A 26,157-nucleotide genomic window follows, 5' to 3' on the forward strand; every position below is an offset into this window, starting at 1 on the left:
TTTATTTATTTATTTATTTATTTATTTATTTATTTATTTATTAACTTGAGTATTTCTTATTTACATTTCGAATGTTATTCCCTTTCCCGGTTTCCGGGCAAACATCCCCCTAATCCCTCCCCCTCCCCTTCTTTATGGGTGTTCCCCTCCCCACCCTCCCCCCATTGCCACCCTCCCCCAACAATCACGTTCACTGGGGGTTCAGTCTTAGCAGGACCAAGGGCTTCCCCTTCCACTGGTGATCTTACTAGGATATTCATTGCTACCTATGAGGTCAGAGTCCAGGGTCAGTCCATGTATAGTCTTTAGGTAGTGGCTTAGTCCCTGGAAGCTCTAGTTGCTTGGCATTGTTGTTCATAAGGGGTCTCAAGCCCCTTCAAGCTCTTCCAGTTCTTTCTCTGATTCCATCAACGGGGGTCCTATTCTCAGTTCAGTGGTTTGCTGCTGGCTTTCACCTCTGTATTTGCTGTATTCTGGCTGTGTCTCTCAGGAGAGATCTACATCCGGCTCCTGTCCACCTGCACTTCTTTGCTTCATCCATCTTGTCTAATTGGGTGGCTGTATATGTGTGGGCCACATGTAGGGCAGTCTCTGAATGGGTGTTCTTCTGTCTCTGTTTTAATCTTTGCTTCTCTATTCCCTGCCAAGGGTATTCTTGTTCCCCCTTTTAAAGAAGGAGTGAAGCATTCACATTTTGATCATCCGTCTTGAGTTTCATGTGTTCTGTGCATCTAGGGTAATTCAAGCATTTGGGCTAATAGCCACTTATCAATGAGTGCATACCATGTGTGTTTTTCTGTGATTGGGTTACCTCACTCAGGATGATATTTTCTAGTTCCAACCATTTGCCTATGAATTTCATAAAGGCATTGTTTTTGATAGCTGAATAATATTCCATTGTGTAGATGTACCACATTTTATGTATCCATTCCTCTGTTGAAGGGCATCTGGGTTCTTTCCAGCTTCTGGCTATTATAAATAAGACTGCTATGAACATAGTGGAGCACGTGTCTTTTTTATGTGTTGGGGCACCTTGTGGGTATATGCCCAAGAGAGGTATACCTGGATCCTCAGATAGTTCAATGTCCAGTTTTCTGAGGAACCTCCAGACTGATTTCCAGAATGGTTTTACCAGTCTACAATCGGTGGGGGAATACTCTTAGCCAAACCATGTCACCCCACAGTGCTGCACCTATACCATTTACAGAGTTAGCCCACTGGAAATATTGAGAAGAGTTATACCTTCATTGAGCATGCCCAGGCTCCTCTCCCTTGAGCCTGAACCCAGGGTTCCATACATGCTACATGTTCAGGCCCCAGCCTTTTCATGACCTAGTCACCAGACCTGAACAAATGTGCATATGCTATTTACACTGTACTAGTTTTGTGAGCCATCTAGAGACAATTTCAAGTATTCAAGAGAATGTGTGTTTGTTATGTGCTAAGGTTACTATTTTGAGTAAAGGAACTTGAGTATCCACAGAGGAGCTTGTTGTCCAAAAGGCCCTTGGATACAGAGGGGTACTATACACTCCAGCATTTAAATAGCTTCTTGGTAGGATTCCCTAAGTCACCAGTGATGCCTGTGAGAAAATGAGGAGGAGTAGTGGAGAACAGGAAGGGGCAGAAGTGACCCTGAGTATTAGCCTGGGCGATGAGGAAAAGGTATGAGGTCTCCTGGAATAGCAGCAGATGCTCCACCAAGGTTCAACAAGGAGACCAGAGTGACTGAGCTCAGGAAACATGGATAGAAGAGGGCACTGTGGTCAGAGGTAGTGGCTAAATGGAAGGCATCTCATGTCCTGAGGACCTGGCGTTCTGAGTACAATAGGGAGACATTGCTAATTGGAAATGGTAGATTCTAGTTTTTGCTCCAATTGAAAACAATAACAACAGAGCTGGGCATGGTAGGATACCCCTTTAATCCCAGCACTCGGGAGACAGAGGTAGGTAGATCTGAACTTGAGGCCACCTTGGTTTACAGAGTGAGTTCCAGGACAGCCAGAGTTATACAGAGAAATCCTGTCTTGAAAAACAAAACAAAAGCAAAAATGTGTGTGTGTGTGTGTATGTGTGTGTGTGTGTGTGTGTGTGTGTGTGCGCGCGCGCACATATATGTGGGCACAAACATACCATACAGTATGTGTATAGTGGTGGGTCCTGGCTTGTGCTTTAGAACAGAAGGATGGCCAGGCCTATTTGGTGGTGCATATCTGTAATCTCAGGGAGCCAAGTCAGCCAAGTTAGCTTGGGCCTCACTGTGATTTCCAGGTTAGCATGAGCTATACATCAAAACCCAAAAGATGAATAAAAGATAAAGATTAAAATCAGAGAGCACGAAGGAAAATAGCATGTACGGTAGTTTGGCGTGTGCTGTGGCAGAGGAAAGTAGCCGCTTCTATGTTTACCCATGGTTTCCGGCTGTGGCTGAGCACCCCCTGGTGACATGAGTCACAGGTTCACAGCATGTCCCCCTGCAAGGGTATCCTGGCAGCAGCAGGATGTGTCCCCAAGCTTCCTAGGCAATTGATTATACTGAGGTGGTATTGGATGTGAGCCAGTCCCTAGGAAGTCGTAGGTGGCATCTGGGAGATGCCAGGGCTGTCTAGGAGCCTCTGGTGAGGCCAGTGAAGGGTCATGAATAATCTGCGTCCAGCCCAAGTGCCTTTTTCAGTGAGGACAAATCATTGCCTGCTTCTGTTATAAAAATGTCCATTGTAATCAGCTTTCCACAAGTAGCTATCTGGTTCCTACAGAGAACCCTGTCATTAACCCTGCTGAGGGCAGGCCCTGTGGTCTAGCTCAGACTGGGCTTCCTTTCCATAGCCATGGCCTGGTGGGTGTTTTGTTTTATCCTGAGTCCACTGAGCCATGCATCAGATGAGTAGAGATCATTAGCCTATGTCTGCATGGGGAGCATCACGCCCGCATGGTTACTAACAGCGTCTTTTGTGTCTTTCTGTAAGCTTCGAGGGGCTTCTGATATTCACACCCCTGGCACCACATCAAGGCGTAGCCATCCTCTGCCCAGGCATGCACGTTTGCAGGCTTACTCTGTATAAAGAATTAAGAAGCGAGTCTTCCACTGAGAGTTTCTCTGTCCTGGGTGGAGGTAAACGATAGAAGCCTGTCAACAGCAAAATGACTCACTTAGTAAAATATCTGTGCAGGGATGACCTGCTCTATGGGAACCCCGGATGCAGGGGTCTGGGTTTCCCTGTCACAGTGGCTGATGCACATATTTTCTGCTTCATTAGTCAAATGATTACCTTAATGGAAGTAGCTTTGTTAGGGACCCCAAGAGCAGGGAGACATAACCAGAGACTTGATGGGTCAGGCCATGACCTTTGTGCTCAGGACAGCAACTACCCACTACCCCATAACATATGCTTCACTTGCATAGCATTTTAGGTCTCCATGGCAACTAAGGCATCTCTGGTCTAGATGCCTAATCAGTCTGTAGCTTATAGAAGCTTCCACCATGCTCCCTTGCTGACTTGTGGCTCCTGTTGGACCATTTCCTACCCCTCTGTCTGCCTAGTTAAGGATCCTTTCTTTCTAGATGTTAGGATGTTACATTAGTTACTTTTATGATGCCTTATAATGTGAACAATGTATGTAAGGTCATCATAGCTTACCGTTCTAGAGGGATAAGAGTCCAACCTGACAGATGTGGGAGACTGGGGACAGCAAGCAGCGTGCAGCATGCATGGCAGCAGGAGCGGGAAGCTGACAGTGCAGATCTTCAAACACAAAGCAGAGCAAACTGGAACTGGGGCAAGGCAGTTAGCGCAGGCCTCGACCGTGATGTAGTTCCTCTAGCAAAGCTGCACCACCTTCCCAGATCGTGTGACCAGCTGGGCGCCAGGTCTTCAAGTGCGTGAACCTGGGGAGGAACATTGTCTGGTCTAACCACCACATTCCACTACCTGACCCCTGTAAGACTCATGATCATATCGAATGCAAAATGCATTTTGTCCCACAGTCCTTTAGTCTGAACACTGTCTAAAAGTCCAAGTCAGGGTTTGTTTGGTTTTGGTGTTTGTTTGTTTGTTTGTTTGTTTTTTAAAGACAGGGTTTCTCTGGGTAGCCTCAGTTGTCCTGGAACTTGCTCTGTAGACCAGGCTGGCTTCCAGCACAAACATCCGACTACCCCTGCTTCCTGAGATATGTGCCACCACTACCTGACTTCAAGGTAATCTCTTAATTGTGACCCTACACACACACACACACACACACACACACACACACACACACAGCAAAGTGGACACTTTGAACATACAGTGGCACAGAATGTACCCTCTGTGCTGTTTAGTTTTGTCAGCTTGACTCAAACCTACACATAGCTGGGGAGAGGACTTGAGAAAATGCCTCCATAAGATTAGCTTGCAGGCAAGTCCTTAAGGTATTCTTGATTAGTGAGTACTATAGAAGGGCCACAGTGGGCAGTGCCATCCCTGGGCACTGGTCCTAGAAAGCAGGCTGAGCAAACTGTAAGGAACAAGCCAGTAAGCAGCACCCTCCATGGCCTCTGTGCCAGGTCCTGCTTCCAGGTTCCTGCCATGGCTTCCCAGGGCGATGGACTAAAAGCTGTAAGACGAAAATAACCCTTTCATCCTCAAGTTGCTTTTGGTCATGATGTTTGCCACAGCAATAGAAACCCTGATGAAGACAGATTTCCATTCCAGGAGGGAGGATTTAGGGGACAGGGGAAATCCTAGACTGCTTAGGATGGCGGCTCCCTCACTTTGCTGCCTGCAGCATACTCTTGGGCAGAATTCTCTCCCTCGAGTGCAGCTCTCCTTGGGTGACGTCTCATAGTCTGGCATCTCCAACATCCAGTGCTCTCCACCGCAACCTAGGCTTCACCATCCTAGCTTCACACAGTGGCCTCTCACAGCCTCCTTCCCTCTTCATGCAGGGGCTCCCTGCCACACACTGCCTGGCTTCAGTGGCCCTCTGAGGCTGGGGAGGAAGGATCTATGAGCCCTTCACTCTTGCATTCTTCATGCCTCAGAATCCAGCACCACTCGGGCAACACCGTCAAGTTCCTGTCAGCCTGGGGTAGAGCTTGGCCCCCTCAAGCCACAGTAGCAGATGCTTTGCCTCACTCTTCCTTTTTGGAATAGGGAAACAGTTTAGGTCTTTCTCTTTCACAGGTTGGAAGCTTTCAGATGGTGCCATCTTGGGTAATGTTCCCTTCATGCCAGTGAGGAGCCTGAGGCCTCTTATTGGTGGTGCTAATCTCCATAAGAATTACAATCTCTCTTTTATCCAGAGCCTTGCTCACAGCCTTAAATTTACCAGCGCTTCCCTCTCCAGACTGCATTTTAGATATTTTGTCACACTTGCAGACTGCACATGCATTATTAATTATCAGTAGTAACCACACCACAGATTCTACATTATGTTGTCTTGAAATTTTCTCCATCAGATAAAAGAGTCCACTTTTAAATTTACCCTCAGGCAAATTCTTAGGACAAGGGTAGAAGGCAGCCATATTTGTTACCAAAATATCAGAAGAATGGCCTGTAGCTCAGCTGCTGTTAAAGTTCTTAATGCTCTCTGAAAACACTTGAGCTAAGCCTCTATGTTCTCTTTGATCTCGGCACTCCTCTGAGGACAGACCACCACACTCTGCCTGCTGCATTCAACTGCTTTTCTAGTCCAAAATTCCAAAATCTTCTACACTCTTACCCCACACCCCCATGTCAACATGCTCAGGGCCTTTGTAATCATCCCACTCCTGATACCAAGTTCTGTTCTAGTTACTCTACCATGACCAACAGCTTACAGAAGAAAGCTTTTATTTTGGCTATGGTTCCATCCTCGCAAGAAGAGGTGAGGCACGGCAGCAAGAACATACCTTCCACAGCAATTGGGCCTTCAATAGCATGACACAGAGTGTGAACAGAAACCAGAAAGGCTATGAACTCTCAAAGTTCATCTCCCAGTGATATACTTCCCCCAGCAAGGCTACATCGCCTCTCTAAACAGTACCACCTGCTGGGGAGCAGGTATTCATGTATCTGAGTCCACTGGGGACACTTCTCATTCTAACCATCACAGAGGTGTTTGGCATACCAACCAGCCAAGTTCTGAAATGACTTCCAGCTTTACGAGCCTATGGATTGAATACAGATACTCCCCCAAAAACTTTAACTGGTTTAATCAAAGTCACATTCATTGATAGAGTGTGTGAACATCGCATGGGGTCCCGATATCAGCAAACCACTTAATTAAAGAGACCTTTTTGAGGCTAGACATGACAGCACACACCTATAATCCGGCACCAAAGAGGCAGAGGCAGGAAAATAGTGAGTTCAGTACCAGCCTGAGCTATACAGCAAGGCCTGTCTGGAGAAGCCCCAAACAAATTAAAAAGACTGTGGCTGAAGAGATGGCTCAGAGGTTAAGAGCACTACTGCCTTGCCGGAGGATATGAATTCCATCCCCAGTACCATAGGATGGCTCACACAGATCTGTAACTCTTGTCCCGAGGGATCTCTTATGGCCTCCACATATACAAGATGCAGAGACACATGGAGGCCAGGCACCCATACACCTAAAATAAAGATTAAATTATAACACAAACATTTAAATTCTTCTAAGAGCCAAATTGGGATGTTTTCGTAGGAACTGAACTGTGACAACATGAATCATTAGTTTTGTTAGCTCGGGCAGTGACTGTATCAGCTCTTGTGGGATGGCTGGGGCATCTAAGTGCCTTCTAAGGAAGAGTTAGCAGTTACTGTCTAGGCCCGGCTTCTCTTTAGTGGAAGAATTGGAGAGAGAAAGCAACAGAGTCACAGGCAAAAGATAACCGGGAAGCTAGTTTATAGTCCTGCAGTTATTTAAGTTGTGTGTGCAATGTGTGAATGTGTATTCTCTCTCTCTCTCTCTCTCTCTCTCTCTCTCTCTCTCTCTCTCTCTCTCTCTCTCTGTGTGTGTGTGTGTGTGTGTGTGTATTCATTCTCCAAAAAGTTAAATAAGAGATTTGTTTTTATATGCTCCAGAAAAGTTGATGAGAAATCGTTGAGATGAACTCTGAGACATGCTGGTGATCACTCGGCCTCTGTGAATGCCTAGAAGCATATTTCCTCCTCCCTGGTCAGGCATTGTCAAAATATGCAGAAGCAGAGGTATCCATGTTCGGTGGTAGAGCACATACCCAGGGTGCCCGACGTCCTGGGTTCCATCCCAGTCACCAAGGAAAAGAGAAAGAACAGTATCTATGGTTGCGGTTTTCTCAAGATCTAGAGATGTGAATGTTTCTTATTCCACTTTTCTCTTTTCTATTGTTGCTATTATGTTTTGTTTGAACCTAGGCTGATCTCAAATCCAGGATCCTTCTACTTCTGCCTTTCAAGTGCTGGGATTATAACTGTACGACCACACCCAGCTAACTGACTTTCATTCTTCCTTTTTTTTTTTTTTTATTTAAGAAATACCTGTGCAGAGCTAGAGAGATGGCTCAGGGGTTAAGAGTACTAGCTGCTCTTCTAGAGGTCCTGAGTTCAATTCCCAGCAACCATCTATAATGAAGTCTGGTGCCCTCTTCTGGCATGCAGGCATATATGCAGGCAGAACACTGTATACATAATAAGTCTTAGAGGAAAGAAAAACATCTGTGCTTTCTTAGTGAAATGATTTCTCTTCTCAAGTTTGCCACTGTGTGCTGTGCTTCTGGTTAGTAACAGCCTTAGCTCTGTGTGAGGGAAGCCACGTGGGCGGTCCTGAGAACTGCCTTTCTGTTATTGGGTGTGGTGCTGGTGATAAAACTGAGGAAGGCTGATCATCACAGTGGCACTTAGCAATGTCGTACACTCACCAGTGACTTTATAAAAGTTCATTGATAAAGCTGCTGTGGGCAGCTGGGTAGTTCAAGCCTGTAACAGCACTCAGGAGGCTAAGGCATGAGTTTAAGGAATTTAAGGGTAGTGTGGGCCAAATAGTGAAACTACACTATCTAGGTTCTGGGGATAAGTCCCAAGGCCTTGAGCATGCTACTTACGCAGTGATCTGTCACTGGCCGACATTCCCAACCCATTAATTAATTCATTAAATTTCACTTCGAGTGTGTCCCTAAGTTTTCTAGTGTAGAAATTAATCCTGGTTCTGCCTCCTAGTCCCATGCTCCCAGAAATAAGATTCAGACTCAAGATAATTTACAAATACCTTAGCCATATAGCTAGGCTCTACTCAGGTTAGATATAACTAGAGATAGCCCATCTATTTTAACGTACACTTTGCCCTGTGGCTGCTCACCTGTGCTCAGGTTCCATGAGTCCGTCTCGTCACGTCTTCCTGGTGAATCTTCCCGCTCGGGCTCGATCCCAGAATCCTTGCTCTCTCCTGAATGTCCCACCTCTGTTTTCTACCTAAGCCATAGACCCGCAGGCTTTTTAAATTGGCAGGTGATGTATCCATACAATACACACGGTAGTCTCTATATCCTAGGCTAGCCTTGGACTCATTGTATGTCCTGGACAGATCTTAAATTTAACATCATCTTGCCTCAGAATCCTAATTGCTAAGATACAGCCATGTGCTATAATGCCTAGCCTTCACAGTCGTCCTACCTTAAGCACACACACACACACACACACACACACACACACACACACACTCACTCACTCATTCATCCACATACAGACGTGTATGTAATACAAATCTCACACACATGAAATCATATCTAGGCTGAGAATGGCAGAGCACCCTTCTGATCTTAGCACTTACGAGATGGAGGTTGAAGGGTTGAGAATTTAAAGTCACACTGTGCTGCATACCCCTCCCCTTATTAAAAAAATATCTTATTCTTAATTATGTGTATATGTGGGCACAGTTAACATGTGAGCGCTGTGCCTGAGGAGGTCGGATTTTCCTGAGTTACATTTGTGAGCTACTGATGGGATTGCTGAGAACCGGACTCCCGTCTTCTGGAAGAGCATTCCCAGCTTTTAACAGCTAGACCATCACCTCAGCCCTCTTATGGTTTGAAAAAGCACTTTAGTGCAACTCAGCGGGACACTTGCTTAAAATGTGGGTTCTATCCCCAGGTTGCTTTAATTAAATAAGTCAATAAAGCCTCAGTCAGCACGTGTGTTAAAGCACTGCTTGTTAGTAAGAAGTAACTGGCGAGAGAGTGCTGAGGTTGGTTAGTGCAATAATAGAGAAAAACCATCTCTCCTGGAGGTGGGTTCAACTTTTGCTTCTGTTTTAGAGTGTTTTATTTCGAGAGAGCTTCTCATGCCCTCTAGCCAGGTCTGCCGCTGCTCCCAAGTGCTGGGATTGTGAGTATACACCATTGTGCTGGGCTTGCTTTTCCAGCCAAGAGAATCAACTAGCTGTAGTTAATTAATTGTGTGCAAATAGATAGGGAGGCTAGGGGACAACTTGTAGGAGTCCAGTTTCTCTCTTGTCTGTGTGGGTGCCAGGGATTGAACTGAGGTTGTCAGGCTGATGACAAGTGCGTTTGCCTGCTGAGATAGGCCTCTCTCTGTTGCCCAGGCCTCCTCAAATTATATAGCTCAGATTGGCCCCAGCTTGACGACAATCTTCCCGCTTTAACTTCCCAATTGCTGGAATTACGGGTTCGAGCCACACACCCACTGTGAATTGACCTTTTATGGCTTTATAACCTACTCCAGTAATCACTCATTACTTAATTACATTTGTGTGTGTGTGAGTGCATGTGTGCAAGTGAGTGTGTGCCTGTGTGTGAGTGCATGTGTGCCTGTGTGTGTGTGTGTGTGTGTGTGTGTGTGTGTGTGTGTGTGTGTGTGTGTGAGACTGCCCTCACTCCAAGTTAGGAAAGAGGATCAAATCAACTCAGTCTAGATTCCTAGTGTACCACACTGGATCTGTCAGTCTTCCTCAGAAGAACATGCATTTCTAGCAACATTGGCATCACCATACAAATAGAAACAACTGCAATTTCAGTCATCCCCTGCCGCAACCCCTGCCCAGGTTCCAAACCAGGGCCTTGCATATCCCACAGCTGCCCTACTGAGCCATGTCCAGCCCTTCACCTCCAGTGCTTTCTAAGGCATGATACAGATAAAGACCAACTTTATCTACAAAGGATACGTGGGTAGGATCACAGCTGTCCTTCCTTATCTGTGTGATCCACACTTACAGAACAAATCTCAGATAAAAATATTTGGAAGAAAAATTGCAAAGACTTGGTAGAGTGACTAGAAACATTGTCCTCATTACTCTACAAATAACCCACCGTGACATCCTTTTACACCATGTTTACACTGTCTTGGGTGTTGCAAGTCACCTAGGAATGATCAAAATCTGGAAGAGGATGTATATAAATTCTGTCTTAGGGATTTGAGCATCCCAGGGGGCTAGAAATCAGCCCAAGGCAGATGTGGAGGGAGCTGGCCAACTGTCTGTGAGCCACACCAGCACAGCCAAAGACTGGTATGAGGGTGAGCTTTGGAAACCTGCTCTGAAGTTTTTAAAATGCCATGTTCGACTGTTAGGAAGAAATTAAGTAAAGTTGGAGCAGTACACACACACACACACACACACACACACACACACACACACCCTGCACCACGAAGATCGAAGCTAAGAGAACAGGAGTTTGAGACTAGTCTGAGTTCCATGGGGGCCCATTTCAAGAAAGTATTATAGATGGGATTGGTCACTGTTTTTACAGTGGTCTACAAAAACAATTCAAAGCTAGAACTAAGCAGGGGGAGTGACATTTGCATTCTCAACATAAATTTCTTTTTTAAATTGTTTTATTTGTTTGTTTGGTTTACATTTCTGAGGCAGTGTCTCTGGAGCCCAGCTAGCCTGGAAATCACCGTGTAGGACAGGCCAGCCTGGGATTTAAGGCAACCTTCTAGTTTCTCCTTTCTGAGTGCTGGAATTACGGCTGAGTGTCTCATATTTCTCCTGTGAGAACTGTTTTTAATTTTTTCTTCATGATTTTCTTTTCATTTGGTGGGTGTGTATATGCACATGTATATATGTATGTATGTATGTATGTATGTATGTATGTATGTATATGCACGTATGCATATGGATATATATGCACATGATTGCAAGTACCAGAGGAGGCCAAAGGTATCGTGGCCTCTTAGAGCTGAAGAAAGATGTAGGCAAGCAGATCTGAGCCTTGGGACAGAGTTGCTGGGTATCAGATCAAGTCCTTGGCAAGAGCAGTACACGGTACGAGCCCCAGGGGATGAAAGTCACCCAACCGGTGGGCACTTAGGGGATCTGAAAACATGAGCATTCCCTCTGGGGGTTCCACTGGCTAACCACTTAGGTGACTTTCCAGCCTTTGGGGGGCCGTTTTAAAGAAACCTTCCACCCTAAAAGAAGAAATGGCAGTGTCTTCTACCACAGGAAAACCGTGCTGCTTTTCACACAATTGACACAGCAGTTTCCCCACTATTACCTCTGTGGAAAAACTTGCCAGGAGCATTTGCTAGGTCCAGGAGGATGGTCAGAAGAGGTAACTGGGAGCTCCCGTGCCATCCTGCCATTGTTCTAAGTGGATGGGTCAAAGAAGAAACGTGGGGTGCCCAGCAGGGATGCGTAGGCAGCCTTGTAGGAGCCCCGTGAGATGCGCAAGATGCGAGCCACACTAGCATTCCCTTTGGGGTTCTGCTGCTGCCTCCCTGTCTCCCCTCTCCCTGGGCCCCGCCCCCGCCCACCTGGCTAAGCATCTGCCCAGCTTCTCCCTGGTTTGCATCATCTGCTGAACATTTACTTTGCAGATTAAAGCGTGGTTTATCTAAATAGGAAAATGTGCCGGCCCCTTCCCAGTGTTTAAGGGCCAACAGTTTCAAAATTCAATCGTGTAAACACAGGGACACTCCCAGACGTTCTCATTTGACAGTGAAATGTACACCTAACTCAGAAGCACGGAGATTTATGGACATTTATTTTCTTTCCCTAACGAGGGGCTGGTGTCAGTTGTGAGAACACCCTCGAACTGGCCTCGGTGTTCGGGCTGTTTGTTGTGTTTTTTTTTTTTTTTTTTTTCCGGAGCTGGGGACCGAACCCAGGGCCTTGTGCTTCCTAGGCAAGCGCTCTACCACTGAGCTAAATCCCCAGCCCCTTGTTGTGTTTTTTGAGGCAGGCCTGGAACTGACAGATGAGCCTGCCTGGTGTACATGGTGCCTGGCACTAATTTAATTTTTTTTTAATGAACAATTGGTAAGTTTGGAACTTTTAGGAACTCCTGTCTGACCAGCTGTGAGGGCCTTTCTGATAACATCTCTGGAAGGGCCCTGGCCCTGGCTATTCTGAGACTTTCTGGGTTGGACGGTGGGGCTACCGTCTTCTGCTTCCTGTAGCTGGGGAGGGACGCCTGGCCTAGGACAGAGGCCAGGGCTAGGCCTGAGCCTCTACTTTTGTTTGTTTCTCCATCTTTTTTCTTTTTTTAAGATTTATTTATTTATTACATATAAGTATACTGTCACTGTCTTCAGACACACCAGAAGAGGGCATCAGATCTCATTTACAGATGGTTGTGAGCCACCATGTGGTTGCTGGGAATTGAACTCAGGACCTCTGAAAAGAGCAGTCAGTGCTCTTAACCACTGAGCCATCTCTCTAGCCCCCTCCATCTGTCTTACTTGGGTTTCGTTTTCTTCCTTTCTCTTTTGTTTTGTTTGTTTATAAGTTAGATTGTAAATTTGCTGTGGCTTCAAAGAAACTTCTTTTTAAAAAAAACAATGGTGGCCTGGTGGGACACACTTGTAACCTAGCACTTGGGAACTTGAGCCAGGAAGATCAGGGATTCTAGGGTATTGGCTCAGAGGCTGAGACTGTATTGGGCAATGTTAAGACCCTGCCCCAAGGACAAATAGGGAAGATACATTGTGCATCTATGACATTACCAAAGAATAATCAAATATTAATTAACAAAACAAAAGCCAGGTGTGCCGGCTTATATCTGTGATTTCAGCCCTTGGGAGACGATGTCTGTAATCTGCTCTTGAGGCAGCCAGATTGTAAGGAGATCAGTGAATCTGGCTACAGAGTGGGTTTCAGGCCAATTCCAGAGACAGTGGACGACTGAGACGGGGAAAGCCTAGGGAGATGGCTAAGGGGTAAAGTGCTTGCTGAGGAAATAAAAGGACCAGAGTTTCAAATCCCTAGAATCATGGTAACGTTTGGGGGTGGTGTCACATACACCTCTAACCCCAGTGCTCCTCCAGGAAGATAGGAAATGGAACAGGAGAGACCCTGAAAGCTTACGGGTCAGCTGCCCTGGCCCTCACAGAGGGAAAACAAGATAACCTGTCACAAAACAAGATGAAGGCAGGAAGTGCCATCCACAGTTTCCTCTGACCTCTCTCCACATTGGTACTTTGTCATGTAGTGTGTGTGTGTGTGTGTGTGTGAGAGAGAGAGAGGGGGGGGGGGACAGACAGACACAGACAGACAGGGATAGAGAGACAGAGACAGAGAGACAGAGATGGAGATTTTTAAACTCTGTCCCTCCTATAAATGAGACCCTTTGTCCTACAGAGTGTTCTACCTTACTTCCTTTTATCCTGTGATAAAAACCACAACCAAAAGCAGTGGGAGCCCACTGGGGAGTGGGGAGGGGTGGTTAATTCACTCCCATGGTCCTGAGCAGAAATCAGATTGTTTTGTTCAGTTTTTTTAAGAGGACGGACGGATGGGTAGGGGTGGATCTGGGAGGAGCTGGAGAGGGGGTGAGTGTGATCAAACTCGTTGTGTGCGATTCTCAAGGAACTACTATAAAAATGAGAAGAGGAAGAAAATCAAGGGGTCTGTACTCAAATTGCCACACCAGTCACTTCTGTGCTAAGACACCGGAACTTGGAGTCATGACTGACCCGTCATGGTGTGGATTGGGCAAGAACGCGTGTGCACAGGAAGAGTGTCAAAGGTGTCCTTTGTCACCCATGTTGATGAGGGTGAACAATTGCACCTTTACTGTTTGCAGCTGAACCGCTTATGATGCAAGTCTGTGTGGGTCAGTGTCTGTGCCTTGCTCCTGGTGGGAAGTTCTGAGTTTAAATAGCCCTGAGGCTTTGTCGGGGGAGGGGCACCTGAGTTTCAGCTACCAGAGGAGGGAGAGGCTGGGCAGCCAGGAGCTGCTCTGGAGCTGGAGTGAGGTGCTCAGATTTGGGTCTCAGAACCTTCCTTGGCCTAGATAGTGGAGTGGGGAGTGTCTGCCCCTAATTAGGTTGCCACATAGCTCAAAAGTAGGAAAAATGGCGATAGTGCTGGGGGAGTGAAGAATGGGAAGTCTAGAGAATTGTCCGGATGCTGTAGGCAAGGGAGGAGTCCATGACATTGGTGCCAGGGTGACAGGGAGCAGGTTCCCAGCCCTGTGGGCGGAACTGGAACCCTCAGCTTGGTCTTTATTAGGCCCCAGATCACAAGGCTCTCTTGAGGGAAGGAGGGACACAGGCTAAAGGTAAGGGTTTTCTGGACCAGGTTGGGGTAGGGGTGGGGGTGGGGTGGGGGAGGGCAGGAGAAGACATTGACAAAAGTAGCAAATACTTGGGATAGGTAGATCCCCAGGAGCTTGGAGGAGCTCCTTGCTGCAAATGAGATTGAACCCTGTCCCCACCCCCACCCCCATTCCTTTGCCTGTAGTTTCTAGATACTCGAAGGCTGAGGCAGGAGGATTGCTGGAACCCCAGAATTGAAGACCTTCGTGCACACATCAGGGAAACTGCATTTCAAGAAAAAGGTCAAAGGCTGACAAACTGGCCAGAATAAAAAAATTGCAGTCATGTGACTCAAAGCCTGGAGGAGCTCGGTGACCTAGATAAAAAGAGCCTTTGGGTTCTACACTAGAGCAGGACACTGAAGCCAGGGAGGGTCAGGATGTTACCGTGGCACTAGTTGATAAATTTTGCTAAACCCATGTGATACTCTCCTCATTTTATAGCTGAAAATATCCTGTAAGTGCCAAGGATCCATATGTAGTGATTAAAAGAACTTCTATCCCTGTGGGACAGCATCTGAGAGCTCATTAACATGAACGTGCTGATTGATGTTCACCCTTGCTAAATGGTTTTGGTGCAAGTAACAACATGTGCATGTCAGGAAGTTCAGTCCCTGAGGAGGCTGTAGCTCTGCTGAGGAGAGCTGACCCAGGATGCCCACGGTCCTAGGCTCCATCCCCAGCGCCACAGTAGGGGGGCATTCCTTGATTTACTATTGTGCTGTAATCTCTGGTATCATGAGACATCATCTGTGTTTTTATAAGATGTTTGTGTATTGACTGGCCATTTGGCAGACAAGTCCGCTGGAGATTTTTGCCTAGTTTTCATTTGTTCGTGTGATATTTTGTTGTTGAGTTGTGTGAATTTAAAAAATATTATACTCTGGAAATGAGCACAGCTCCCTGTCTTCCCCTAAAATGATGGGATTTATTCATAGGAACTTGTTCCTTGTGTCATGTTTTATTTGATTTTTCAGTTAAATAAATTGACATGTGAGAGGGTATAGAAGCATATTTCTTTGCAAAGTTGTGTGTGTGTGTGTGTGTGTGTGTGTGTGTGTGTGTGTGTGCGCGCGCGCGCGCTGGGGATCAAACACTGACTCTTGGCCTTGCTAGGCAAAGCACTCTTCCTGCTATGTCACACTCCCCTCCCCTCCTTTCTGCAAAGTTCTGTAGTACTCATGGTACACATGTATAATCCAGGTACTCAGGAGGCTGAGGCAGGAGGATCAACAGTTTAAAGTCAGCTTGGGCTACCTAGCAAGACCTTCTAAAACCCAGAGTTAAATTTAGTGTAAATCTTTGGAATTACTTTTCTTACATTTCTTTCTTTCTTTGGTGTGCATGTGCCACAGGATTCAAGTGGAGAGGTCAGAGGGCAGCATGCCGGAGCTGGTCTCACCTACTTCCTTGTGGTTCTTAGGACTCAGGCACCTTTATGTCTTAGGGGCCCTTGAAATTCTTGAACAACACAATGATCATTTCCCCGCTTTTGCCTTAGTGTTGTGTGTATGTTCAAAAATCTGCTTCTAGTATTTTGGAAGCAATGGATTTATATATTGATAGTTTGTTTTAAAACAGGCCACATGTTTCTGTTTTTCTTTGGTACAATTAACAGAATGAAGTAGTGAGGTCGGGAGGATAGGAGACTTGCATGGCTAATCCAGCATCATTTGACCTGTCTTCTGTTGGAGTGATTTTCTGGTGAACAGATTATTGGGTCAAAAAGCCAACATAGGATCCCACCCCTCCACTGAGTCCTTCTGGCCAGGGGCAAGTGACTTATCTCAGAGTCTTAAAATCATCAGTAAAGGGAGAACTGACTTCATCTCTGACTCAGAGCCAGAAACCTGGCCTGACACAGTGTGGGTGACTCTTGTGATCACTTAGGAGCACCCATGGGGCACAAGCAGTGAGCGTTTCAGCTGCTTATTTGACCACACCAGCCAGTGGCCCGTTCTGGACCAGCCGCCCTATCCACACAGTGGCTTAGAGCTCGGGGTAGGGCGCTCAGATACAGCTTGAGCTGATTTAAAACACATACACTCAGGTTATTAGGGGAGTCTTTACTGAACCTTTTCCTTGATTTGTGTGACCCAAAACCTGAGTAACCACACAATTGCCTATGAATCACCTAAACATTTATTACCCTGAGACTCCATCTGGCATTTTATTAGAACGAAGGACAAAGAAGAAAGGCTATGTCCAGTGACCCCGGTGTGGGTCTCACATGTGTGACTCCTCCAAGTATAACTTTTATCAAGGCATTGGGGTGCATGACTGTCTTATTATGCTGGAGATTGTGAGTTTGAGACCAGCCTGGACTGAAAAATGGTTGCCTAGCATGGCTTCTGCTTCCCGACTCCCAGAAGTCCTCTTGGTTTGATCCTTATTATCATTATTATTCAGGGTGTGTATGCTTTGGTTTCTGTGCTTTTGTTGTTTTTTAAAGTCTATTTTTATGTAGTGGGCATTCACTGGAGTGATGTAGCAGTCATGTGGAGGAAGGGCAGAATGTGTGGGATCCGGGTCTCTCCTATCCTACGGCTCCCAGGGACCAAACTCAGGAAGTCAGGCCCTGTGGTAGGCGGCTTTACCCTGTCTTGCCAGCCTCATTTGCTATTTTGAGACAGTCTCACTACATAGTACCCATGATGGCCCTGAAGTTGCCCTCCTGTCTCTAACTCTTACTAAGCTCTGCGGTCACAGCCCCTCCATACCCACCCTGCTGGGGTTACAGCATGCCCCTCCATGCCCACCCTGCTGGGGTCACAGCATGCCCCTCCATACCCACCCTGCTGGGGTCACAGCATGCCCCTCCATGCCCACCCTGCTGGGGTCACAGCATGCCCCTCCATGCCCACCCTGCTGGGGTCACAGCATGCCCCTCCATGCCCACCCTGCTGGGGTCACAGCATGTCCCTCCATACCCACCCTGCTGGGGTCACAGCATGCCCCTCCATGCCCACCCTGCTGGGGTCACAGCATGCCCCTCCATGCCCACCCTGCTGGGGTCACAGCATGCCCCTCCATGCCCACCCTGCTGGGGTCACAGCATGCCCCTCCATGCCCACCCTGCTGGGGTCACAGCATGCCCCTCCATGCCCACCCTGCTGGGGTTACAGCATGCCCCTCCATGCCCACCCTGCTGGGGTCACAGCATGCCCCTCCATACCCACCCTGCTGGGGTCACAGCATGCCCCTCCATACCCACCCTGCTGCGGTTACAGCCCCTCCATGCCCACCCTGCTGGGGTCACAGCATGCCCCTCCATGCCCACCCTGCTGGGGTCACAGCATGCCCCTCCATGCCCACCCTGCTGGGGTCACAGCATGCCCCTCTTTGCCAAGCCTGCTCCTGCACTTCCTTTATGCTGCTTATTCAAAAGTTTTCTTTGAATGAACAGTCCTAGCCAGACATGGCGGTTTGTATTCTACCTATAATCCCAGACGTTAGAACACCAAGACAGAACTGCTAAAAATTCAGAACTAACCCAGGCTACAGAGTGTAAACTCTGTCGGGTGGGGTTGGGGAGGAAGGAAATATAAAATCTGATCTCAGTTGCTTAGCATCTGAAAGGGTGACAGTAACTGGGCAGTGAGGACAGCTGGTTAAGGCTGTGTTGACCCCAGCTTTGTCCAGTGTAGAGGTCACGTGTCCTGTCCCACCGTCTCCTTCCCTGCCTGCGTCGTACTACATGCCAAGGGATTATGAATGGCATTGGCTGTGCTTAACTTGTAAAAGAGGATGAATCCATTTACTTATCTGAAGGCACATCCTCGCTGCTGGTGTTTGGCTGGCTGCTAAGACTGGATGGCAGCATGCTGTCGCCAGTTGGGAGATAGTGTGGATTCCACAGAGTCCGAGGAATCCAGAAATTGTGCTTCCTTTCAAAGCGAGGATTAGGAACTGGCCATAACTGCCCGAAGCCTGCTGCCCCTAGGCTGAGATTACAGGACTCTAGTAACCACTCCCCAGCTGGTATTTCGTGGTTTATCATTGCCTATAATCAAGGGTTTTAGAAAGGAACAGAGTGTTCTGTCTCAGTCTCAGAGGAACATGATAAGGAATTTAACTTTTTATTATTTTTTATAAGGTACAGGGTCTTGCTTTGTATGTAACCTAGACTGGCCTGAGCTCTCAATCCTGCACCAGCCTCCCCAGTGCTGGGGTTATAAGCAGGCACCCCCGGTCCAGCTTAGAATTTAACAGTTTGCAGCAAACTCACACAGAGCTTTCCAGCTCCTAGCAGTTAGAACCATCTCTGTTTCACGTCTAGTGTTTGTTCCAGTCGTTGTAAAGTAGGATCAGAAAGGAGAACCTTCCAGGAGACCATGTGTTTAATGTCCAAGTTTCAGAAAGCGACTTTTAATAACTCTTTTTTTTTTTAAGATTTACTTATTTCACGTATGCGAGTACACTGTCTCTGTCACACCAGAAGAGGGCATCAGATCCCATTACAGATGGTTGTGAGCCACCATGATGTGGGTGCTGGGAATTGAACTCAGGACCTCTGGAAGAGCAGTCCAGGCTCTTAATCACTGAGCCATCTCTCCAGCCCCCAGAAAGTAACTTTTAAAGAAGAGAGAATATTAAATGCCCTAGGAAGGACACACACACACACACACACACACACACACACACACACACACACACACAGAGCAGTTGTCCTGGGTCCCTGTGACCATTGATCTTGAGGCCTGAGTGTGTACCTGGGGACTTTGCCCAGCTCAGCTGTCACACTGAAGATGTCAGGAGTGATGTGATGCTGGCACACAATCCAGATCATACAGGGATAGGGTTTTAAATAACTGGAGAAATACAGACAAGAAGATAAAGGGGTGAAGTGTATCCTTCACCTATAATTTGAGGTAGTCCCCCTGCCTCAGACTTCTCTAGGCAGCATCTTTTCTACAATTTTACTTTCATTTATTTATTTTGATAATTTTGGGCTGGTGTTTAAATGCCTGAGGCCAAGGGAGCCATGTCTGAGTTTAGCCACTATATTCCACTGCCTTACCCCTGTGATCAGATAACGCGATGTGCTTTTAGTCCAACTTCAAGACCCCTCATTGTCTTTCACAGTCTCAGTGCTTTTTAAAAGTCCAACGTCTCCTCTTGGGACTGAAGCCATCTCGTAAATATACCCTCCAGTAAGATCAAAAAGGAAATTACATACTTCAACATATAATGAATGCCACAGAATACATGTTACCATTCCAAAAGTGAGGAATGGGGACATAGTGGGCAAAGACTGGACCATAGAAGACTGAAATCCAGCAAAACAGACACCAACTCAGTAGCTCCCTGTCCAGGGTCAAAGGCTCAGATGTCTGTGCCCCCTGCAGTTTTGCTGCCTTCAATCTCTGTCTCTGCGTCTCCTCAGCCCCCCGCCCCTCCCACATTCTGACTGGTTTCACTCCTTCTGTGCTGTGTGCAGCTTCTCCCCCGCAAATGTCTCACAACTCTGGCATCTTCAACATCTGGAGTCTCCGCTGCAAACCAGGCTTCATTTTCACAGCTTCATACAATAGCCTCTCACAGCTTCCCGCCCTCTCGGCCTTCAGGCAGAAGCCTGTCATAAGTGGCCCTCTGAGACCGAGGAGGAAGAATCAATGGCCTTCACTCTTAAACCCTCTGTGCCTCTAAAGCCAACACCACGTGGACAGCACTGCCAAGTTTGGCTGCCACTTCAAATGAACCCTGCCCCACTTGAACCTCATTAGCAGCAACTTTTTACACTTTTGCTCTCTAGGAGCAGACAGTGCCTTAGGCCCTCTTTCACAGTTTGGAAATTGAGTTTGGTGGAAGTTTGCCTGAGGACTCCTTTTCCTCTTTCCAGTGAGGAGCCTTAATCTCTAAAACTGCAGCCTCGTGCTTCACAAGTGTCTTTCCAAACTGTAGACCTGCATGCTCTTTTCTCATTGTGGACCTCCATAAGCATTATAAAAAATAACCATACCACTAACTCAATATTAAACTGTCTTGACATGTCCCTCTCCAGAGAAGTTAGTCCATTACTGTTTAACTTAGCCCCAGGAAAGTTCTCAGGTCACAGGCAAAAGCCAGCCAGATTCTTTGCCAGATATCATGTGCATAGCTTCTAGCTATTTTTCCCCTCTGAAACATCTTGACCTGGGCCTCCATCATCCACATGGCTTGCAGCATTCAACCCTTTTTTAGTTCAAAATCTTCCAGAAAATAGCATGGCTAGCTAGCTTCTTCACATCAATAGCCCTCTTTCTGGTCCCAATTTCTGTATTAGTTAGTTTCCTGTTACTTGATAACATACCATGAACAAGGTAACTTAGAAGGAAGAGTTTATTTTGGCTTACGGTATTAGAGGGATAAGAGTCCAATCACTACGGAGAGGACATTGCCTCAAGTCCAAGGCAGGTCAGCAGGAATAGGAGGCTAAGGTACCACATCTTCAAACTCACCCACGAGGCACAGAGAGCCAACTGGAAACAGGTGGGACTGTGTACTCTGTGAGCCCACCTCCAGTGACATATTTCCATCAGCCAGAAGGAACCCACTAAACTCCCCCAATAGCACCACCAACTAGTGACCCAAGTGTTCAGATGCCTGCGTCTCTAGGGGAAATTTCTCATTCAAACCACAGCAAGGCCTGTGCCACCCTGCCTGTCATACTTTCCAAGCATTTGCTATCACTATGTGATGTGGGAATCCATTTCTTATGAGTTATTTCTTGACTTGGTGTCCTCTGTGTTGCCTACTACAGTAGATATACAAAGGGACATGTTTCTTTGGAAGAACAAGACTAATTTTCACCCTGTTAGAGGTTTGTTTTTGGAGCACTGGCAAATGTAGGCTATAATCCCCAAACATTTTATAAAAGTCCTAAAGTCAAACCTGTTTGCTCTATACTTTTTCCCCCTCAGCCTGTGCAGAGGTGCACACCTGAGCAAGTGTGTGTGCCTGTGTGGAGGCCAGAAGCTACACTGGATATCTTCCTCAAACTCTCTTCACTTTATTTTTGAGACAGGGTCTCTCACTGGTCGGTCTGAAACTTGCTCCCAAACCCTAGGCCTCACACATACTGAACCTCTCCATCACTGAGCCACACGCCTTCCAGTCTTACGTCGTCATCTGAAACTGACTTGACTTATGTCTGTTTCGCCTTCATTTTAGGTTGCTTATTTTGTTCGTTTTAATGTGTATGGGTATTTTGTCTGCATACATGTATGTTGACCAGATGTGCTCATGTTATCCAAGGATGTCCAAAGAGGACATCAGATCCCTGGTCCTAGAGCTGTAGATGGTTTCGAGTCACCATGTACGGTGCTGGGAATTATACCTGGTTACCAGGAAAAGCAACCAGTTCTCTGAACCACTGAACTCAAGTCCCTCGTCTGGTTTTTAATTAAATGAAATTTATTTCCAGTTGTTCTGGAGGCCAGGAATTTCAGTGTCAAACTTCCAGAACCAGATGAGGGCTCTCTTGCTTGTATGATGAAAGATGAAATATAACATGTGACCAGAGCCTATATGATGTGAAATTTTGTTTGTTAACAATTTATTATTTATTTTATATACATTGGTGTTCTGCCTGCATATATGCCTGTGTGAGGGTGTAAGATTCCCTGGAAATGGAATTACACACAGTTGTGAGCTGCCATGTGGGTGCTGGGAATTGAACCTGGGTCCTTTTGTGAGAACAGCCAGGCTCTTAACTGCTGAGCTATCTCTCCAAACCTTTTCATTTATTTTTGAGGCAGGGTTTCTATCAGTCCAGGCTGGTATCTAAGTCACTTAGTATCTGAAGATGACCCTGAACTCTTGATCTCTCCTGCCTCAGCCTAAGTGCAGGTGTGAGCCACGCCCCCCAGTGTGTGTGTGTGTGTGTGTGTGTGTGTGTGTGTGTGTGTGCGTGTTTTGCAGGTGATTAAATCCATAGCCTTAACTTGGGTGTACCCTAAGCTTTGGTACTGTTGAATTGATTTATTTTGAGGCAAGATCTCACTACCACAGATGCAGGCTAGCTTTGGACTTACTGTTCTCCAGAGTGAAGGGTTTACAGACATGCACCACCTGACCTAGCTTGATGCTGTGACTGCCCAGGGAACCTGGCTGTTTCTAGGATCCCTGGGTATTTACAAGTTGCAGTGGCCCAGGACAGCTAACCTTTATCAGGAACCAGAGAGGTGGCCCAGATACTGAGTCAAATCTTTCAAACAACCAGGGGAGGGTCATGAGTGTCCAGCTCCCCTCCTCAGCACGTGAGGAAGCGGAAGCCAGGTGGAAACTTGCGTTAATCTAGTGAAGGAAGCAGTGGGTTGGCTCCCTCTGGTTTTGAAACACAAGCTTACGATCGCCCCTGCATTTTACCAGCTGCCTTTATCACTTGTTTGACCCATACATTGAGGATGGTCACACGACCAGTGGTTTTGTGTGTATTAGCTTGTTATTCATAAAGTTTAAAAGACAGTGACTTCCTGTCTAGAAGAAATGAAGGAAGCACACTGCTGACAGCCGCCTCGTCAAATGTAAAAGAGTAGCCTGATAATTGCTTATTTGGGAAATACAGAAAAGCATGAAGGAATTAAAAATAACTCACCCTGTTATTTCATGGAACTGCTTTTAAAACAAAGCCCATATTTCACATAGTAGCGGATACAAGTATTACTTTCATACACATACTTATTATGTGTCTATCATAGTTTTTACACATACTTTTTTTCAAACAAAAGTCCCTTCTTTAGTGATTCCATAAATTATAGTTAGTGTTATGTAGCATAACTCAAATTTTTGGCATTCCATGCTGCGAAATCTTAACTCCATTTCCAAACCCAGCAACCTCTGTGCTTTTCTCTCTGAAACAAACCTTTGGGAAAGTGCTCTGTGAGGTGAGGGCAGCCCTGGGGGCTGGTGTTAAAAGCAGCACTTTTCCATCACTCACTGAGCCGCTCAGTGGATTTGCCTTCGTTTAGAATTTCCTCCCAAAAGCCAGCGCGTGGTGATGTTGCTGGAGCGACTAAGCCTGAGTCACGGGCAGCAGGCTGTTAGTTTCTGGGCAGCTCCGGCCAGGAGAGCACACAACAGTCAAGAGTTCCCGCAGCTGCCAGCCTGACCCGCCTGCCACCCTCCAGGATGAGCTGAGGACCTGCTTCCTTGGTCACACCCTCCACCTGCTGTGTGTGTTCAAACAGAAGGATGGTAGCTAGAGGAGAAATAGCACGATTTTGGAGCCTGGAAAGCCTTCACATGGGTATGTGTGCAATTCTCCTGTGGGCAGCATTGCTGACTACTCTCTTTCTGAGCTGAGGCGCCCATTCTTCCTCTCCCTCTGCTCCCCCCTCCTCTCTAATCTGGTGTGAGTGTACCTGGAAGGAAAAGGGAGAATCTCATTTTTCCCATGAGAGGGTCCCTCAGAGAAATCGATCTTGGGTGTGACAGGGTAGTCAGAATAAATGGTAGGAGCAGGTGTGGACCACTTCTTGCGAGCCTCGGGATGGGGAGTTTGCTGCTTTGGTTGTTACAGGGGGCTGTTTATGTTTGGCAAAAATCTCTTTTCTTTTAAAAGGCGATCCCTGTGTGCCTGTGCGCCTGTGTGTAGAGATGTGCAAGTGCTCCCTCCTGTGCTGGGGGGGGGGGGGGGGGCGAAAGCTGAGAATTGGTTTTAAAGTTTTACTGTTTTGAAAGTAATCTGGGCATTACATTCACCTCATCTTACTGATAGTTCTTCATCAGTAACTGGACCAGACTCTAAATGTGCAAGCAATGTTATTCTAGGAAGTTACAAACTGTAATCCATGCACTCCTAAGGAAATAAGAGGGGGGAGGGGGACTCACAGGAAGAATTCCCCCTCACTGCAGATGCTCTAAAAACAGAGCTTGTCTTTGGTCTTGCCTTAAATAGGTGCCAGGACGGTGTGCTGGGGTGAATGGGAACTGTGGTTGACAGCTTGAAGGAAGGGCCAGCCGGCAGCGAGGCTGTCTGTAGTCGCTGCTTTCTTCCTTGTTTGGATAGTGTTCTTCAGGACAGGGATGTGGTTATGGTTTCTGTCTCTGGCAGACTATCCAACAAGACTAGAGTGAGTGACAGGCTCAATCACAGCACCTGCCATCAGACGTGGCACGGCAGAGTAAAGCCAGGAGAGAGGGACAGGGAGATAAAGGGATGATGTCTTCCTGCAGCCCCCTTCACCTTGGGTTGCCTGTCAAGAGGAATGCTCTCCCCATGTTACCGGCGATGTGTGGGACTCTGGAGTCTTTCATAAAGGCTCGTCCTTTGGGGAATGAATGGATGGGTACTCAGCTTCTGTGACCAGCCTAGCTTCTCTGCTGAACCACTATGGAGGGGCCAATCTCCAGCCAGTCTGCTTTACTTCCCAACTCTGGGACTTCACTCAAGCCGTGAGCTTCCAAGAACTGTCTCAGAGTCTTGGCATACTGTGCACGAGCACAGGTAAAATCATGGCAAATGGTGGGATGTCTTGTAATAATAATTATCCAAAAGAACTGAAGCTCCTGTTGGTGGGTTTCTGCCCAGGGCACCCCTGAGAGGGCAGGAGAGAGGAATGAACCCCAGGGTCAGCTGCTAGATGCTTCTCCCAATCGGGAACAGTAGATGTGACCCCCATTTTTTAATTTCCAGGGTTTTTTTCTTCTTTTAAGTGGGATCTCTTAGTCCAGTCAGTCTGGTCCTGAACTCAAGAACCTCCTGTCTAACAATCTTGAGGGTTGAGCATATAGGCACAGGACACCACCACAGCTAGTTGACACCAGTTAGCAGTGAGGTTGTAGTTGCTGCTGCTTCCCTGGATAAATGATGGTAATTCTGGAACTTGTTAGTGTTGAATACCATGCGGGATACATGTGAGCAACCCGGCTTCCTTGGCTGGCAGGAGGACCTAGTCAGTGGTAGAGGGATGTAGCCCCTCAGGTGTCAGGCAGCAAGGATGGATGTGGCCAGCCGCCATCAAAACCAGGGCCCGACAGTGGTGGGACTGAGGAGACTACAGACACTTTAGGACATGCCATAGGTGAAGCTGGGGCTCGTCACAGGGCATAGAGAGGCCAAGTTTCCCCTGGCTGCCACCCAGGCTTCCCATCCCAACTCATCCTGTCTAGTCAGTTTACAGATGAGCACAGTGATCCAGAGTGTGGATAGCGGAACTCCAGGCAAGCTGACTACACCAAGGGGTGGCTTTGATGAAATGGAAAGACTTACCAAGCCATCTGTAGGAAAGTAAACCCACTTCTAGAAGGTTGGATGACTAGGCTGGGTTGTGATGTGTCTTCCTCCTGTTGGCTCTGGACAGCCTGACGCACGTCGAGTGCCTGTGAGAGCTGCATGTGGAGAATTGTTTTTTTTTTTTTGTTTTTTGTTTTTTTTGTTTTTTTTTTTCGGTTTTTTTTTTAAGATCTTAGATGTTATAAAGGATAACCAACAAGGGCGACTATTTCTGGGCTCTGTTTGAGCCTTATTGTTGGTTTGTATGCTCCACAGATGCAAAGATAACTATTTTTGAAGAATGGACTTCAAGGCAGCAGGACATGATAGTTAGAGTTTATATTCAACTGTGAAAGACGCCCCATGCTTTATTTAGTTCAGTCTGCAGCACACAGTGGCTCACAAATGAGTCCCTGTCCTTAAGGTCTGTGGGACATAGTCGTGGAATGGAATAACAGTAATACGGCTTAGGATAATAAGTGTACACGAGGTGTTT

General features: G+C 46.9%; 1 protein-coding gene across 3 annotated transcripts in view; it reads left to right on the forward strand.

Annotated features, from left to right (window-relative positions):
* Spata13 (spermatogenesis associated 13) overlaps window positions 1-26,157 on the forward strand; it is a 129,294-nt gene that overhangs the window by 75,425 nt on the left and 27,712 nt on the right. Inside the window, 1 exon segment of one of the 3 annotated variants that reach the window (NM_001431429.1) lies at window positions 23,490-23,693. Within the exon segment in view, the coding sequence (NP_001418358.1) occupies window positions 23,639-23,693 (55 nt within the window). The 5' untranslated portion in view covers window positions 23,490-23,638. 3 annotated transcript variants of the gene reach the window in all.

The sequence above is a fragment of the Rattus norvegicus genome, chromosome 15, assembly GCF_021556685.1.
Source record: "Rattus norvegicus strain SHRSP/BbbUtx chromosome 15, alternate assembly SHRSP_T2T, whole genome shotgun sequence".
Taxonomy (NCBI): Eukaryota; Metazoa; Chordata; class Mammalia; order Rodentia; family Muridae; genus Rattus; species Rattus norvegicus.